At 43.8% G+C, this 16,593-nt stretch overlaps 1 protein-coding gene across 1 annotated transcript in view; it reads left to right on the forward strand.

Moving 5' to 3' along the window:
- LRRK2 (leucine rich repeat kinase 2) overlaps positions 1–16,593 on the forward strand; it is a 247,136-nt gene that overhangs the window by 131,903 nt on the left and 98,640 nt on the right. Inside the window, exon 31 of the mRNA XM_088480191.1 lies at positions 7,322–7,449. Coding sequence (XP_088336317.1) covers positions 7,322–7,449 — 128 coding nt within the window. The remainder of the gene's footprint in view (positions 1–7,321; positions 7,450–16,593) is intronic.

Consider the following 16,593-nt stretch of genomic DNA (forward strand, 5'->3'; position numbering starts at 1 on the left):
ACATTAGATTAAAATATGGAATATATAAATATTGTGTAAAAGTTTATAAACACATAAAAAAAAATTATTTTGGATTAATAAAATTTTAGGTAAAAGATGAAAATGTATAGTATGGAGTCCATTTAGAAAATATGTTATTTTTTTATAAAATATGTAAACTTTTTTTAAAGAAACCATTTAATTTCAAAATCATGATTAAGACCATGTGGATTCAACGTTTAGTTGAAAAATGGTTCGCATTTCCATTTTTGCTAATTTTTTTTCAACGTTTTTGTCCTTCCAAGTTGCTTTTATGTATTTAAAGCCAACAAATTTTGTTAAGTTTTGGGTTGTACATTTATGTTTTTGTTGAAAGTGGTGAGACAAGTGATGAGTTGGTAAGCCTTTCTTCTATTTTATGTTTTTTTTGTTGCGTAGATGTTCTGATATTCTGATCTTGAGGGGTCGAGTAGTTCTTCCGATATATGATAGGCCACAGGTGCATTCTACCATATATATATATATATATATATATATATATATATATATATATATATATAACGTTTGGGGTCCTGCAGGTGATGAAATCTTTGATTTTAATTTGAGTCCGTTGATGGTAATCTCAGAATATTTGGAACAAGTTTCTTTTATATTTCTACATCCTATGCAGAGTCCACAGCGATGGAAGCCCTTTGTTTGAATCATGTTTTTTAAAGGCATAGGCAAAGTGCTTTTTACTAGCTGGTTTTTAAGGTTTTTTGATCGGCGATATATAAAGCTGGGTTTTTCTGGGATTATGCTGTTGAGAATTGGATCTTTTCTGAGAAGGTGCCAATGTTTTTTGAATACTTTCTCCACTTGTCTAAACTGGGCATCATAACCTGTTATCAGTGCCCATTTGGTTTTTTCATTCTTGTTCTTCTTGGTATCCTCTGTTCCTTGGGTTGATGTTGAGGCAATAAGGGTTTGTCTTTCCCTCCTTTCTATTTCTTCTATAGTTTGATCCAATTCTGATGCTTTATAGCCTTTTTCCATAAAGTTATTTTTCATTTATTTTATTTGTAATTGGCAGACTTCTATATTGCTGCAGTTCCTCTTGATTCTTAGGAAGCGATTGAGTGGACATACGCTATTCACTGCTGTGTGATCAGTGATAGTTTCTACTGTGGGGACTGAGGGTCTCTAGCTATTTTGTGGAATTGTTCTGGGACATTATACTCTACTGCGACTGCCTCTGTCTGGACTGCTACCTGTTTATTGCCCGTTTACTGGATTTACCGCTTGTCCTGACATATTATCTATTTCTGTGTGCTGTGGAAAAATAAACCATCACGTTGGTTTCATCTGCTCGGTGTCTGGGTGATTGAGAGAACCCCGTATCCTCACATTTGGCGGCAGCGACAGTGGGATCATTCAGACATCAATCAAGGAGCAGTGAAAGCGTGAAGTCACTCACAATAGAGAAGAGAGGATCAGGCCAACTGAGTGGTCGTCAGTCCTGTAAAAGGTAAAAGGGTGCTAAGGAAAGAAAGTCAGTGCCTCAAGTCTCCCAGGGCAGTGAAGCTCGTGGATGGAGGTACGTCGGTATGTCGGCAGGCTAGGAAGCCGGATATATTATTATTAGGATGCAGTACATATGGGCATACTTGAATGATGCTCGGAGGATGATTAGCGGGTGGAGAGTATCCAGCTTAACAGACAAATTGTGTTATCTGGGAGATGCTTTCATGCACTGCAGAAGTGAAGCAGTCACATGGAAGATGCTGGATGAACCAGAGTTTGAAGAATTCGCGGAGGAAGTGAAGGCTACAATGGCCCAAATGATACAAGGAAGCCACTGTACAAAGACAGAAGGGCAGGTCCAGGATAAGTGGTCCTCCTGGACAGACCCAGAGGAAAGATCCGAAATAGAACTACTGCAACCCGGCCAGACAACCGAGGGGGTTGCCCCAAAATTAACTGTTACCAGTGGAGCGGGGTCATTGTCAGGGGGGCCCCTAAGCCCTATGGACGAAATGAGCATGGAGGAGTTGGTAGCAGAATGCCAGCTGCGGGGCATCCCTGGCCAATTCGGCACGCGCAGGGAAATCCTTCAGTGTATACTCCAGGACGAGGGGGACCCCACCAAAGCGTTCACTGATTATCGGACATTTATGCTCGATCACAGTCCACCGATGAGTGTGGGGGAACAGCTGGAGTGTCTGGAGTCGTGCTTTGTTGTGGCAGAGGAAGAGGCCTCAAATCGTGGTCTCCTGGATACCCCAGGCTGGCGGGACCAGTGTTGCAGGGTGGATGCAGAGAGGCACCGCCTGCAACAGCTTCTCCCACTCCCAAAGGACACAGCTGCCCAGTGTACTACACTGGGAGAGGCTAGCGCCCAAGTGAAGGAAGCAGTGCCCATAATACAGGCACCCCAGGAGGAGTCGCACTATACCTTCCCTTTTGCTGAGGTGGAAGATGGAGACCTATTAACCAGCTGCCAGGGGATCTATGAGGACAGTGTCCGAGAGGAGATCACCAAGGTTGGGGGAGTATCGTCTCACTTCCCAACCACAAGTATACCAGTCGCAGATGGCATCGTGGTCCAGGCGGTTCAGCATACTCAGCTGGGAGAGGCCCATCATGATGAACTGGCAATGGCAGACTCTTTTATTTCATCGGGGGGAGGCTGAGGAGAAAATGCCCTGTGTATGTCCTGCTATCCTAACTCCCCCTGAAGGATATGAAGGATTGTACCCGATCCCCTATTTGGAAACTGAGGAATTGCAGGCAAAATGTTGGTACGTACCCTGTGATTTAAATGGAACATGGGTAGCAAAGACTGTTAACCTAACATCAGATCATAAATCAGAAGAGGATTTATCACCCTGTAATAACTCGGACAGTGGTGTGGACTGTAACTATGTGCCAGGGGATTTGCCTGCCCTTAGTAAGATTCCAGCAAATACAGACCAGGTGGATGTCAGGAGACAGCGCTTGCAACCCCTTCTACACCCCAGGGAGAAGGCACTGCACAACCCGGCCCCCTGCATCTCACAGAACACGAGGCATTTGTGGAGATAATTTTGGAGTGTTCAGCGGTTAAAACCTGGTGTGGTACCCAACCAGTTATCCAGCCGACCGGGCTAGTAGAGGGATTTACCAAGGAGGAGAACAGTCCAGAAGAAGTTCCAGGTGAGACTCTGGCTTTTGAGGGGGGAGGGCTGGGACAGGACCAGCCTGTCCTGGTGGCTCCCCTGCAGCCACTAACAGCATTGTTCCATATACAAGGTTCATCCTGGGGCCCGAGCCGTGAGGAGCCCACATGTTGCACTGAAAGTTATCAGCCCCCCAGTTGGTGTTTGGGGGAGGAAGGAATGGACACTGCCACAGAAGTGCCATGTAAAGAGACCCAATATTTGCCTGCCCCTGGGCAACCGTTACTTGTACAAGGTGGTGAGGGGAAAGGTACCCACTGCCCCTGTGTTCCAGAAGTGAGGGTGTTAGGATGCCCGATTAGTATGATTTGGGGAAAGGGGTGTGATAATGTGAAGGGGGAACACCAAACGTCTGACTTTGGGGAATTGCTAAATCCTCTGGTGGTAAAAGGGGACATGTTATATTGTAATTTTCTACTTGTGGATGGTCTAACTAGGCTGCTTCTCACATCCTGGGTCTTATGTTACATTACTCTGTGGGACACTGGTGGCACACTCACCCACAAGATGCTTTACCCTAAACACCGCCTCGCCCAGTCAGTAATGTGTCCTTATCACCCCTGGGAACAAGGCCTAAAAAGTGGGAGAGGAATGTGAGGACATGGGATGTGTGTTACAAATTTACTGGCAGCATCTCAGTCATTGCAGAGATCAATTTACTTTTTAGTCCTTTTGTGTCCCCCATCCGTCTCCTAGTGTATGTGTGATCATTCTCAGGACACACATTTCCATTAGCATGTCTATTATGTACTGTAATATAATAATGTAAGTAATTGTAATGTTTAATACTGGATAAGCCTTGATGTTAGCCTAGTCCATATGTCTGTGTTATTTGTAACCACTAGAGCAAGGTGACACCTCCCAGAACAAAAGATCCTCTAAGTTAATTCCCACCTCCCCAGGGGATGCTCAGGATTTACTCCTCCTTCCATTTGCCTGTATTGTGTCTCACGTGAATCTGGTAGCCTGAACGGAACCATCCCAGCAGGTGTTCGTCAGGGAAGTAATATCCGGAGGAGGTAGGAGAAAGTGACAGCATAAGGGACCCACACCAATCAGGAGACGGTGCAACCCCCTCTGGGTGGTCACAATATCGTGGGAAATTGGAAGATTTTAAAACATGTCACTGAAGGCAACTCCACATGTTAGTCGCTGACTTTGGCTAAGAGGCCTCGCTCTGCTAAGGTGCTAGTGGAACGCATCACCAGTTCTCTGTGGATTTATACTTTGGAAATTCTGCAAGGACCTATACGCTATTCATTGCTGTGTGTTCTGTGATTAGCTTCTACTGTATGGGATCCTGGAATCAATTGTTTCGACCCAGGGACTATCACTGCTGTGTGATTTCTGATAGTTTCTACGTGTGGGGTCCGGGAAGCGATTGAGTGGACATGCGCTATTCACTGCTCTGTGATCAGTGATAGTTTCTACTGTGGGGACTGAGGGTCTCTAGCTATTTTGTGGAATTGTTCTGGGACATTATACTCTACTGCGACTGCCTCTGTCTGGACTGCTACCTGTTTATTGCCCGTTCACTGGATTTACCGCTTGTCCTGACATATTATCTATTTCTGTGTGCTGTGGAAAAATAAACCATCACGTTGGTTTCATCTGCTCGGTGTCTGGGTGATTGAGAGAACCCCGTATCCTCACACAACTCATCACTTGTCTCACCACTTTCAACCAAAACATAAATGTTCAATCCAACACATAACAAAATTTGTTGGCCTTAAACACATAAAAGCAACCTGGAAGGACAAAAACGTTGAAAAAAATTTAGCAAAAACGGAAATGTGAACCATTTTTCAACTAAAAATGTTGAATCCACATGGTCTTAACCATGATTTTGAACTTAAATGGTTTCTTTAAAAAAGTTTACATATTTTATAAAAAATTAACATATATTCTAAATGGACTCCATACTATATATTTTCATGTTTTACCTAATATTTTATTAATTAAAAAAAATTTTGTTTAGAAACTTTTACACTATATATATTCCATATTTTAATCTAATGTTTATTTCAACAGTTTTCTTTTTGACCATTTGGTTGCCCATCTACAGTTAAGAAAACAGACTTGTATAAACCTTTACACAAAAACTACATCTCCCAGACTATTTTGGCACCATTTCCGGATATAACATCAGTCACTTCCGGTTACCAAACTACAGAAACACCAGAAAAAACTACATTTCCCAGAAAACCTCGGAACGGAGCAGAACCGGAAGTGCCGCCATTTTATGTTTCATTTGGTCTCTATAAAAAGAGCAGTCAGCACCATTCTCCTCTAAGCCTTGAAAAAGAGAGTACCTCTCTCGAAACGTGTCGGCCAGAGGAGGCTTTGAGGAGTGTTTTTCACCGGTCCTGTCACCCAGAGAAAATGGCTGAATGGAATTTTTTCTGAAAAAGAAACCTTGATGAGAGTAATCCACTCATATGATCTGGGAGTATTTGGTACGCATCCATAATACTGTATATTTTAAAGATACCCTGATGTGCATATCATATATTTGATTTGTGTATGGTAAAAGGAAACCTTGATGAGAGTAACCCACTCATATGCTGTGTGAGTATTTGGTACGCATCCACCATACCACTTATTGAAAGATACCTTGATGTACACTTGATATACTTTACTTATGTAAGTAAGGTATGAATTGCACCATTTAAAAAAAAATCAAAATAAAAAAAATATTCGTACATGTATCATCCATCATTGATTTGATGTAATAGAGACACGACTTTATAGACTACGTCAAGAACCAATATAATGTAATATTATTTACCATTCATGGCATAATTCTGGACATAACCCTAAATATACTCTTTTAGGCATATATATTTCGATACTGCACATTATCTCTATTTCATTCCTTGTTTCCGCATGCTCATGAAATACCCACACTATCACGGAGAATAAAAAGAGAAAGAATCGATCAACCCATATGGGATAAGTATTTCTATTTTATATATTTATGTCAAAACACTAGCGCCATCTTCTGCACCGACTACCTTTGTCTTACAGATACCTTCTTGATCTTTTTTGGGATAGATCTTTAGGTGTAGTTTAGAGGCAGCTTTTGTTCATCTGAATGAAGCGCCTTTTTCTTTTTCCTTTCATTTTTAAGTTTTTAAACATAGGTAGTTTGTTCTTCTCCTTAAAAGCTTAATTTTTTAGCCTTTAAACAAATTACTGGTCTGCATTGCCAAAGAGTTCTAGTTTGGTTTCATTTGTTCACAGAACATTTACTCATAAGGATTGTGGTTGGTCTAGGTAAGTGTAGGCAAACCTCATTTATTATTTTTTATGACTTTTATGTTTTCTGTAGTGGTGCCCAAAAAGCCCTTATTGATTTAGTTTGCTGTGTATCCATGTATGGGACAGGTTAAAACCATCACTCCATATAGTTCCAGGTCAGCCTTCAGCTCTTTGGATATTTTACTTGGTACTTTTTCCACAGTTTGTTGCAACCTTTTAAAGACTTCTTTCTTCAGTTTTCTTCTTTTCCCCACAAGTTCTTCACAGTTCCAAGAGTAGCAATCTTCTTAATAACATTGCATGCTGAGGAAACAGGGATGCCAAGGTACTTGGAGATTACTTTGTACCATTTAGAGGCTTTGTGTTTTGTGGTAACATCACTTCTGATGCTATCAGACAGCTCTCTTGTGTTCACTATTGTGAAAGAGTAGCAGGGAATAAAAAGTGACCTTTTTAATCTAACTATTTTCTTTTTTTTTTTTTCAAACGATTTGAATTGCTGAAAAGGGTGACAATAATTGTGTCAGGGCAATCTTTCAACTTTTATAGTTATTACTCCTATTGCTTTTTCATATTGTTATTGTTTTATCCTTAGCTGCCCTCTGGCAAGCATGAGTGTACAGTATTTTCTTTTGTTTCAGGAGATATTGTTCATCAAGTACTTAAAACTCAAGAAGACAATAATGTTGACCTGTACTGTATTTGCCAGTGTTTATTTGATACAGGTTTTCACCAAGTGCTTCTTCCTCAAACATTTCTAATTGTTGTTTACTCTTCAATAGGCATGAATGTATTATCAGACATTTCTAATTGTTGCTTACTCTTCAGTATGTATGAATATAATATGTGATCATTATGTTAACGTCAGTATTTGTTGGTTTCAGGTCAGGAGGAGTTTTATAGCACTCATCCACATTTTATGACTCCACGTGCTTTGTACCTTGTGGTTTATGATCTCAGCAAAGGTGCCGCTGAAGTTGATGCTATAAAACCATGGCTTTTCAACATAAAGGTGATCATTTTTTTATATATTTATACTGATGCTTATTCATTTTGGTTAAGAAAGAACAAAATCAAATATAAGCTGCAATAAACCAATTTCTGTTAACCTATACAAAAAACTGAATATTTTTCAAGCTCGTACTGGGTAGGATGCTATAAATGTGTTGCGTTTCATAAATGCACCCCAGTGACTTAGCTGTTTACAAACAATAGAGGAACATTGACTAAACTCTAATAATGCCATTCTACTGGTTTAAATCTTTACATATTGGGCAAGCAATTACCTGCATCCACCCCAATTTTTCCATTTTTGTGTATATGAAGGAAACTGTAGAGGAGGCGAAAAGAGATGATAGGGCTGCCCACAGGCTGCTATGCTATTGCTGCAGACAGCGCACAGCACAATTGCGAATCATGAAGTTATCTGTTTAAATAATTTGATTTGAGACTGGACCAGACCACTCTCCAACACCAACCCTGTAAGTGCGCTGTTGGAAATATTTTATGTTACAGACAAGTGCTATAGTTCCTTATGGGGTAAATGTATAAATTAACTGTCTGGTACAGTGCTCTTATGTGAAGGTGTTTGCACATGTTTTAAATGCTGCACACCTTTTAAAAGAACTTGTTAAAATTATAATACAACTCACCATAATGGCCTAGTGGGTATTGTGGTTAGTTAAGTGGTACTATTCTGCAGGTCTGGATCCCCTTCACTAGAACATGGCACAATCCTTGGTGGTTCAGTGTGGGTCTGGCCTATCCCAACGCAGTTGGGCAGCTTTCCCTGTAGTCACCTCAGTGAATATAAATATATATATATATATCACAGGGGCTCTGCACTCACCATAATAACTAACAATAATAATCTATTGCTCAGAGTTTTAACATGGAACTAGCCATCACATTAGTGTTAAACTCAGGGTATGCTATCAAGGTTTAAAGCCCACAGCAACTTTGCTTTTAAGCGTGAGACAGTCACATATATATATATATGTGTATATATATATATATATATATATATATATATATACCACACACAAAAAAGAATGTGGAATGAGGGCACTCACCAAAAAATAGAAGATCAGCTTATTTTTAATCAGAGCATCAAATTAGTAGTTCATAGGTGCTACAAAATACCGACGTTTCGGTCCAGACAAGGGCCATTCTCAAGGTGCAGCAATCCAAAAATCACTAATACATCCTGGGTCTACTGAAGTCACAGACTAACTAAGCACATCGGATAGTACTTTGTAGCACCTATGAACTACTAATTTGATGCTCTGATTAAAAATAAGCTGATCTTCTATTTTTTGGTGAGTGCCCTCATTCCACGTTCTTTTTTGTGTGTGGTATTTGTATATATTATTGAACTGGCCTTTTGACCTGAGGAGGAGCACCCCCCCCATATACTATTTTCACTTGATGAGGATGTGAGTGCAGAGATGAACTGTTCTTATATATATATATATATATATATATATATATATATATATATATATATATACATACACACACACACACAAGGTTTGCTTGAACCCTGCGGGAAATAAATTAACTTTTGCAGAGGTGTAACTAGGGGTTTGGAGTTCAGGGCAAGGTGAAAAAACAGCACCCCCCCCCCCCCCCTCATGTGACCTTGGCCTATTGTCAAGGGTCACTTATAGCCTAAGGAGCATGGGCCTAATGCCTGCCTGTCAGTGCCACAGGCCTGAGGCCTGATTTCCCCCACGGGCCTAGTGCCCAACAACCTGGTGGTCTAAAGAGGTGTTAATGATGGGTAGGCCTCATAGAAAGCCTTCCTATCCAATGGGAGAGGATGCAGTGGTAAGCTTTGTTAGCTTTTTTACTTTCCCACCACGGCAGCACTCTCCAGTTCTCAGCCATTGGCCCTCCCTGGCCAACACCGCCACCGCTCTTCTATATTGAGCCTCTTCCGCGGCTGCTGAACCTCTTCTGTCTTGAGCCCGACGTCTTCTGGCCTCTTCCGCAGCCACTGGAGCTCTTCACATGACATCTTCATCCTTCGCCCACTGCCGCCAAACTGAGCGACACCACCAAATGTCTCCTGGTCCTTGATTGGCGCAGGGAGCAGACACACTGTCCTAGCACTGTGCACTGATTTGTCGGGGGACACATCTCAACTGCAGAACTTCCGGCGCTGGGATCAAACCCTTAATCCCAGCGCTGGACATTGCGCTGGCTGTCGACGCCCCCCTCTGCCGGGCCTGTCTGGCACTGCCCCACAAGCACCCCCCTCGTTACGCCACTGTACTGTTGGTATTCCGGGTGCATCCCAGTTCTCCATGCTGGTTTCGGAGAGCAACAGAGCAGAACCCATTTTGTGTAGCACCTAGACTAGAGGCCCTAGAGTACAAAGCACAGAACTCATGCAGCTATAGCAGTACAGCTACTGCTCCAAATTCTGGGGTCCTATCTATATTCAGCTTGGAAAGGATATCAGACCTTGGGGACCTAAAAACTCTGGAAGTAGCAGATTTTAAAGATTAATTAACTCCTTAGTGATATTTGGGTGGAAAGGTATGTCTAAGACTCTCCATCACCTTTGCAATGTATGGAAAGGGGAGTAAACACTGAGCACAATGATAATCACATGTACCAGGTCCCGTCTAACTCATATGCATAATGAGTGAATCCTTCATTACCCATTGGGACTGGGCAGAGAAACTGTGTGTATGCAGGAATCCACTATCTTTTAGGTGTTTTGTAAAATCTTTTTTTATGAGGTATAATAGATGAATAATAAACATTACTATTCTTAAAGTTCCCTTTTAATCCTGCAAGAACCCAGTATTCTCTTTAATGTGTAGGTCCTCTGGCTGTCCATTGTTGAACCCAGGACTGTTTGTCAGTGCTCTGCCATTAGCATTCCTTATTCAAAGTAAGTGGTCAGAAGCATACACTTAGTCACCAGCAAAGAAGCATGGCTGCAGCTATGGTCACTAGTCAGAATCAAGCTGTTCCAGTGCAGTGATGGCTGCAAGTATTTTCCTATAATGGGAGGAGGGGAGATGTCTTTTTTGGATGAGTAATGAGTAGGAGTTGTCAGTAATGAATACCAGTACTTAATATGATTGATTGGGTAAGATAGTCTTGTCACAAATACCATATTTGAACTGCAATACTCTATGTGGCCTATTTATCAATTATTTTTTTTACAGGACATTGGGTGTTTTCAGGGGGTGCCTGCTAATAAGAAGTTTCCCCTGAATGTATCTACAGGGGACTGCAGCAGATATTGAAAATTATGGTCTGCTTTCTAGCTGGTTTTGCATTCTGGAGCTTGGCCTCAAAGATGGCATTAGCCATTGCAGTCTATAGGTTACAATTCACAAGAAATCCCGGGAGAAGCCCGTCCCTGGCACTTGCCACTGGCGCCAGAGCTGTATCTAGACTTCTTGGTACCCTGTGCCAGAGAGAGCATTGGCTCATCCCCCCCTCCCATTTTTTAAATAGGTACATATGATAGTGCACCTGAAAAAGGGCCATGGAAAAGATAGGGGAGGACAGGAGATGCTGGGGATAAAAGAAGAGGAAGCTACAAGTGAGAATGATAATACAGGAGAATTGACAGGCCAAAGCAGTGCCCTGTGCCATGGCACTGGTCGCACTACCCTAGCGCGTGCTCGGCCAGTAGACCGCATATGCGCAGTAGTGTGGTGGACCCCGGAAACTAAAATTAAAGTCATCTCTACAGCGATCACTTTACTTTTACACATTGGAGGGACGGACTCCTGTCGAGCCCCAGTCCCTGCATGTGAACTATAATACATCCAGTGGTAATTAATTTCTTATTGATAAATATGCCCCTTAGTAAGTACATTTAGACAGTGCCACTGTGATGGCATGTATCATGTAAGAAAAGAATGGGAGATATGACAGAGATCATAAGGCTCCTGCCCTAAGCAGAGTTACAAGTCCCTGTGATAACCGCTGTTCACAATCCAAGAAGAGGAGTACTTGACTGCAGATTTCATCATGAAAGTCATGAAAGGTGGATTTGAGTGAAGTGAATCTTAAACCAATTTGTCAGACATTATGGCATCCCATTACAAATTCTAGGTTTCCTGGTTTCTAGGTGTCTCTTCACCCCTGCTTTTGTAAATTGTCACTCTATAGGATCAATTGATAGGCAGTCTTTGCTATTTTTGTAGGACCAGGAGAGCTTCTTGACCTCTTCTGCTATATAAGGGACCAGTTCTGAATTCCAACCTATCGCTCATTGCATGAACAGTGAATGACTGGTGCATGACTGTTTTTTTTTTTCAATTTTGTCATCCAAAGATTTTGGAGTTTCTCTCTATGTGTAGTGCTGATAGTAATCCTGCTTAACCAGAACCTTTTATCTACTGCACCTTTTAGAGATCTTTCCATTTGATCTTTTCATGGAACTGATCCATAGCGCTATGTCTTGTCACTGCAAGAGAAAGATGATTTTTGATACCTACCATTAAATTCAATTCTCTTAATCCGTCTGGGGGACCCTGCTCTGGTTGAGTGTGGTTCTGGCTCTCCTATGGGCTTGTTACATTTCTACTGACTTCTGGAACTTCATGAGATGCAGAAGGGATGGGGCAAGCATTACAAGCTAGTTGCGTTTGAATTTGTGCCTGCTCCTAATTTGGCGCCCAGATGGATTCGGGAAAATTGATTTGACGAGTATGTGCAAATTCGCTCTTAAATTCTGTGGCAGACTTGACTACCTACTAGTGGTGACATTGGGCCATGGAATCATTCCTCTCCTCTCAGCTGGCATGGTTTTGCTCCAGTTCTGCCGCAGGTACGGAAACTGAGTTTCCATCTCCTTCCTATTTCGAATGCCGAATGGTTCTTTCTGATCTCCTTGTGCTTTGGGCACCAGGGGGTGGGTAGTTCAGTTCACATGAATTCCCTCTGATCAGGGATCCACTGTGGAGGCCAACAAATCCTTGCTAGACATCTGGAACGCTTGACTTCAGTGGGAATTTGACTCTGTTCCCTGTCTATTCTGGGCCCTACCATTCAGTGGAGCTTAAGCTCTGTGTGTTTGCAACACAGTACGGTCGGTGCTGCCGCGGATAGTGCGCACAGAACGTATCACAATTCGGCCCTCTTCAGAGGTTCTGTTTGTGAGGGATACCTTGGCTTCACAGTTACAGACCTTCCTAGGTCGCTTGTTTCACATACGTTCGGATCAGTGCTGTATCCCGACTTTCCAAAGTCTCCCTGGTTTCCTGGTCTGCATCTACAGTTCTGGGGGTGGCCTCTGACACCTCTCTCCAGCTGTGTTTTTCTTGCAGTGGACAGGGAACGGACCCTACCGACCTTGGTCAAAGGCTTGGTCGATGCCTCGTCTGTCGACCTTGTGGAACATTTGGTTGTTGGACAGGTTGGTCTCCACTTGGGGTACTGCTCAGTGGTCCAGGGTGTCCTCATGGGAGTCCCAGTGGATACTTCTCCAAACTTGAATGAGTTGCTCGGCATCCCTCTCACCTCGGTTCCCGTTTTCTCTCCGACAGCACCCGTCACTCTCCATTGATGGAGGGTTTCCACTCTTCTCCTTCAGGGCCCATCCTTGGTCCTTCCGGATTGGACCATGGCCGCGAGTCTCCTGGGCTGAGGTGCCATGAATTTGCTTTTCGGCTCCGGGGCCTTGGGTCACTGTCCATGACGGGTCGGCTGTTCGATGGACTCGAGCTACAATCATCATTCTGGCTCAATTGGGGGCCCTTTCCGTCCTCACTGGCCTGCCAGTCACATTCAGTCGGACAAACGACCCAACGATGACATCTGTACATCTTCTGGCAGGTACAAAAGCGTGGCCATGATGCTGAGGTCTTTCCGGGGTGAACACCTTTGTTCCGTCTCTCTCATAGGTGTTCATACTGGTAGCAGGTAATTTGACAGTGGACTTCCTCAGGTTTCTCCCAGGGCAGTGGGCTCTGCCTCCACTGGTTTTCCTACTGTCCGTGTGTGAGGCCTTCCGAGTGGGGATCTCCTGGCCTCTCAACCTGTTTGCGAGGCTCCACAGTTTGGTATGTGATCCGGGTATCCGCTGGCTTCCGCAAGTGGTTGCCTTGACTGTTCCAGGGATTTTTTATTTTTTTTTATCCAGAGCATCTGCTTCCGCCGTCCACACTGTTCCCTCAGGTCTCCAGGGGCATTTAGGTTTCCCAAAGGAGGGTAATACTAGTGGCTCCAGACTGGCTATGCTAGTCATGGTACGTGGACATTCTCCCAAGGTCGGTAGGTCTGGGGTGGTGTCTTCCACTTCCACCAGACCTGCTGCAACTTTGTCCGTTTCTACAAGGACACTTTGCTTGGTTGGTTTTCACGACGACGGGACTTCTGTGACTGAGAATGAGAATGCTGCAGGTGTTTCTCTCTTATGGTCTGTACTAGGCTGCGAGCTTGAACTCCATGTTCATCTCGTACTTACCTCCGGGTTTGGAAACACTACCTTGGGTGGTGCACCCGTTACGTGTTTGCACCTCTCATGTTTCTTGGCCTTATTTCTGGAGAGTTTGGAGGCCGGTTGACAACTTTGTTTTGAGACTATACAGGCTTTGGCCCTTTCATATTCTTTCCAGCAACATTTGGCTCTTCTTCCGAGGGTCCAAACCGTTTTTGCAAGGTGTGCTGTGTATTTAGCTACCATTTCATCCGCAGGTGGAGCCGTGGAATCTTAATCTAGTCTTATCGGCTCTCACCCAGGCTCCATTGGCGTTGTTGCATTCAATGGATCGTCGGTTAGTTGCTTGGAAGCTGGTCTTCCTTGGGGCTATTGCCTTCCCTCGGCATAGTTCCACGTTTGGGGTTGCAAGCCACCTTTTCTTGTCTTTCATGATGATTGTGCGATTGCTCCGTATAGGTAGTAGGTTCCAGCCAACACTTGCTTGGGACTTGTACTTACACGGGATATTGTCCTTTCGGTTCTTCTTCCTTTGGCAACTTCCTGGGACTGGGGTGATCTGGCTCTGCTATTTGGGCTAAGCTCTGCAGATTTAATTGGACAAGTCATTTTTGGTATGCCGCATTGTTCTCTGCGTGTCCTTTGTAACGTGGGAACGTGGTTGGCCAGCTACTCAGCAGATCTTTGCGCATTGGATCCGCTCAGTCATTACTCAAGCCTCTTCTGGTGCAAGGTGACCGCCACCAGACCGGGTAGTAGCACCTTCTGCTAGATCGGTGACAATCTTCTGGGCAGCACGAGGCAAGACTTCAGCAGCACGGGTCCCCAATCTGGTCCCCTGTCCGCATGTTTGCTCATTTTTACATTTCATGTTTTTTTTGTCTCCGGTGGCGCCCACTATGGGTCAGTCAGGCAGCCTGAGCGTACTCCCCTGGGGGCGGCTTTTGAACATCCCATGGTCCAGTGTTCCCCAGCCTTGCTGCAAGAGAAAATGGGATTTTTGGTCAACTTACCGTTGAATTATTTTCTCTTAAGCAGGCTGCGATCCCTCCCTCACGCTCAGGCGTGGGTGGTGTTTGGTTCTTGACCGGTATTTTCCCTACTGGTTTGTTTGGTTGTTCTAAACCATTTCATGGGGTTCCTGCTACTCCTGTCCGGACTCTTTTTTCAAGAAGTACTGGAATTGTGGAATTGCAGAGGGGAGGAGCTTAAGATTTAAAGCTACATTTCATTAAGTGCCAGTTCCAGCCCCAACCTACAATCCCATGGTTCAGTGTTCTCCAGCCTGCTTAAGAGAAAAGGATTCAACGGTAAGTTGACCAAAAATCCTATTTTCCTCCTATCTGTGGGACTCTGCCATAATTTCCGGTCGTTCCAATGTTGCACTTAGTGGAGGGCGCATGCAAAGAAGCGCACAAGTTCCCATCTTCGACATTTGTCTATGGCACACCCATTGTGGAAGAGAGACACAATGTGATCAGGTTCAAATATATGGTGGGTTGATGTGAAACACTATAAACATATCCGTAACTGATCAGTCACAGACAGTCCACTGACAATGGGACCAGGTCAGAGGATTACCCATCCACTGGAAGAAACACAGGAATTAACACAGATCCACTAGCTAATCTGGAGTAACGGAGACATACATACACCGCTCCACCAAGTGAGATCCGAGGTGGAAATCCGACAGTCTCAGGGATGTTGGTTCGAACACAAAACAGCACTGCCTCACAAAACAAATCAACATGGTTCAATAAGAGACACTAAGGGCCTGGTTCAGAGTTGTACGCTAAATTGTCAGCTGTGTGAAAATATGCAAATGTTGGTGTCGTCAGGATTTGAATTGAGAGGCCCAGCTGCAGCTTCTCAAATACAAGTGACTGCGAACAAAGACGCAGCATCGTTCGCAAATTAGTCGATTATCGAAGTTCAGAGTAACCCTATGGTCATGCAGAATGGGAGCAAGAACTGAGATGCTGGAGCCGTATTATCTGCGTATGGGATCGCAGTCTTGCAACATTCCCCCAAAACTTTTGCGACACTCCTACGTTATCATCGATGCTCTCCCATTACCTCCCCCCTAACGGTCTCTGACTTTCAATCACACTGCAACCAAATCCTTGTTGTGACCGCTGATGGTAATGTGACTTAACGCATGCACTTAGACAAATGCGCAGAACACCAATAATCTCTCAACTACGTAAAAATTGGCATTGCATCCATCTCTGAGTCATTATGACACATTTCTGCTCATCACCTCAGGAGGCTACGAGCCGAAATGTCGGCGCTGGCAACTGTCGCACCCGAACAGAGCATCAATTGAAATGCTCCTTCGGAAGTCAGTCATTGACAGCCACTGGCTCAAACAATTTTAATTCCCCCCCTTAAATCCCTGAAGGCTTAATTCTCAGGAAAAACAGCCCATGCTCACTGAAAACCAGAGAATAGGCCAAAGCTGAAAATCCAAAAGGAAGGCCAAGGTCATGCCACAGTCTGGACCACAATGGGAGTAGACCAGATACAGTTTTTTTTTCCCTCTCTAAACAGCCATATTTCAAGAACCTCATCTCCTCCCAGTCTGCCACCCCCAGTGTCTCTTCGCCTCCTTCAACTCGCTCCTTTGCCCACCCCCTCCTCACCGACCATCCTCGATCTCTGCCCTTAACTTTGCCACAAGCTTTACATCTAAAATTGACTCCATATGTCAGGACATCCTATCCCACCAGACCCTCAGCACTG

This window comes from Taudactylus pleione, unplaced genomic scaffold, assembly GCF_031769625.1.
Source record: "Taudactylus pleione unplaced genomic scaffold, aTauple2 ptg000251l, whole genome shotgun sequence".
Taxonomy (NCBI): Eukaryota; Metazoa; Chordata; class Amphibia; order Anura; family Myobatrachidae; genus Taudactylus; species Taudactylus pleione.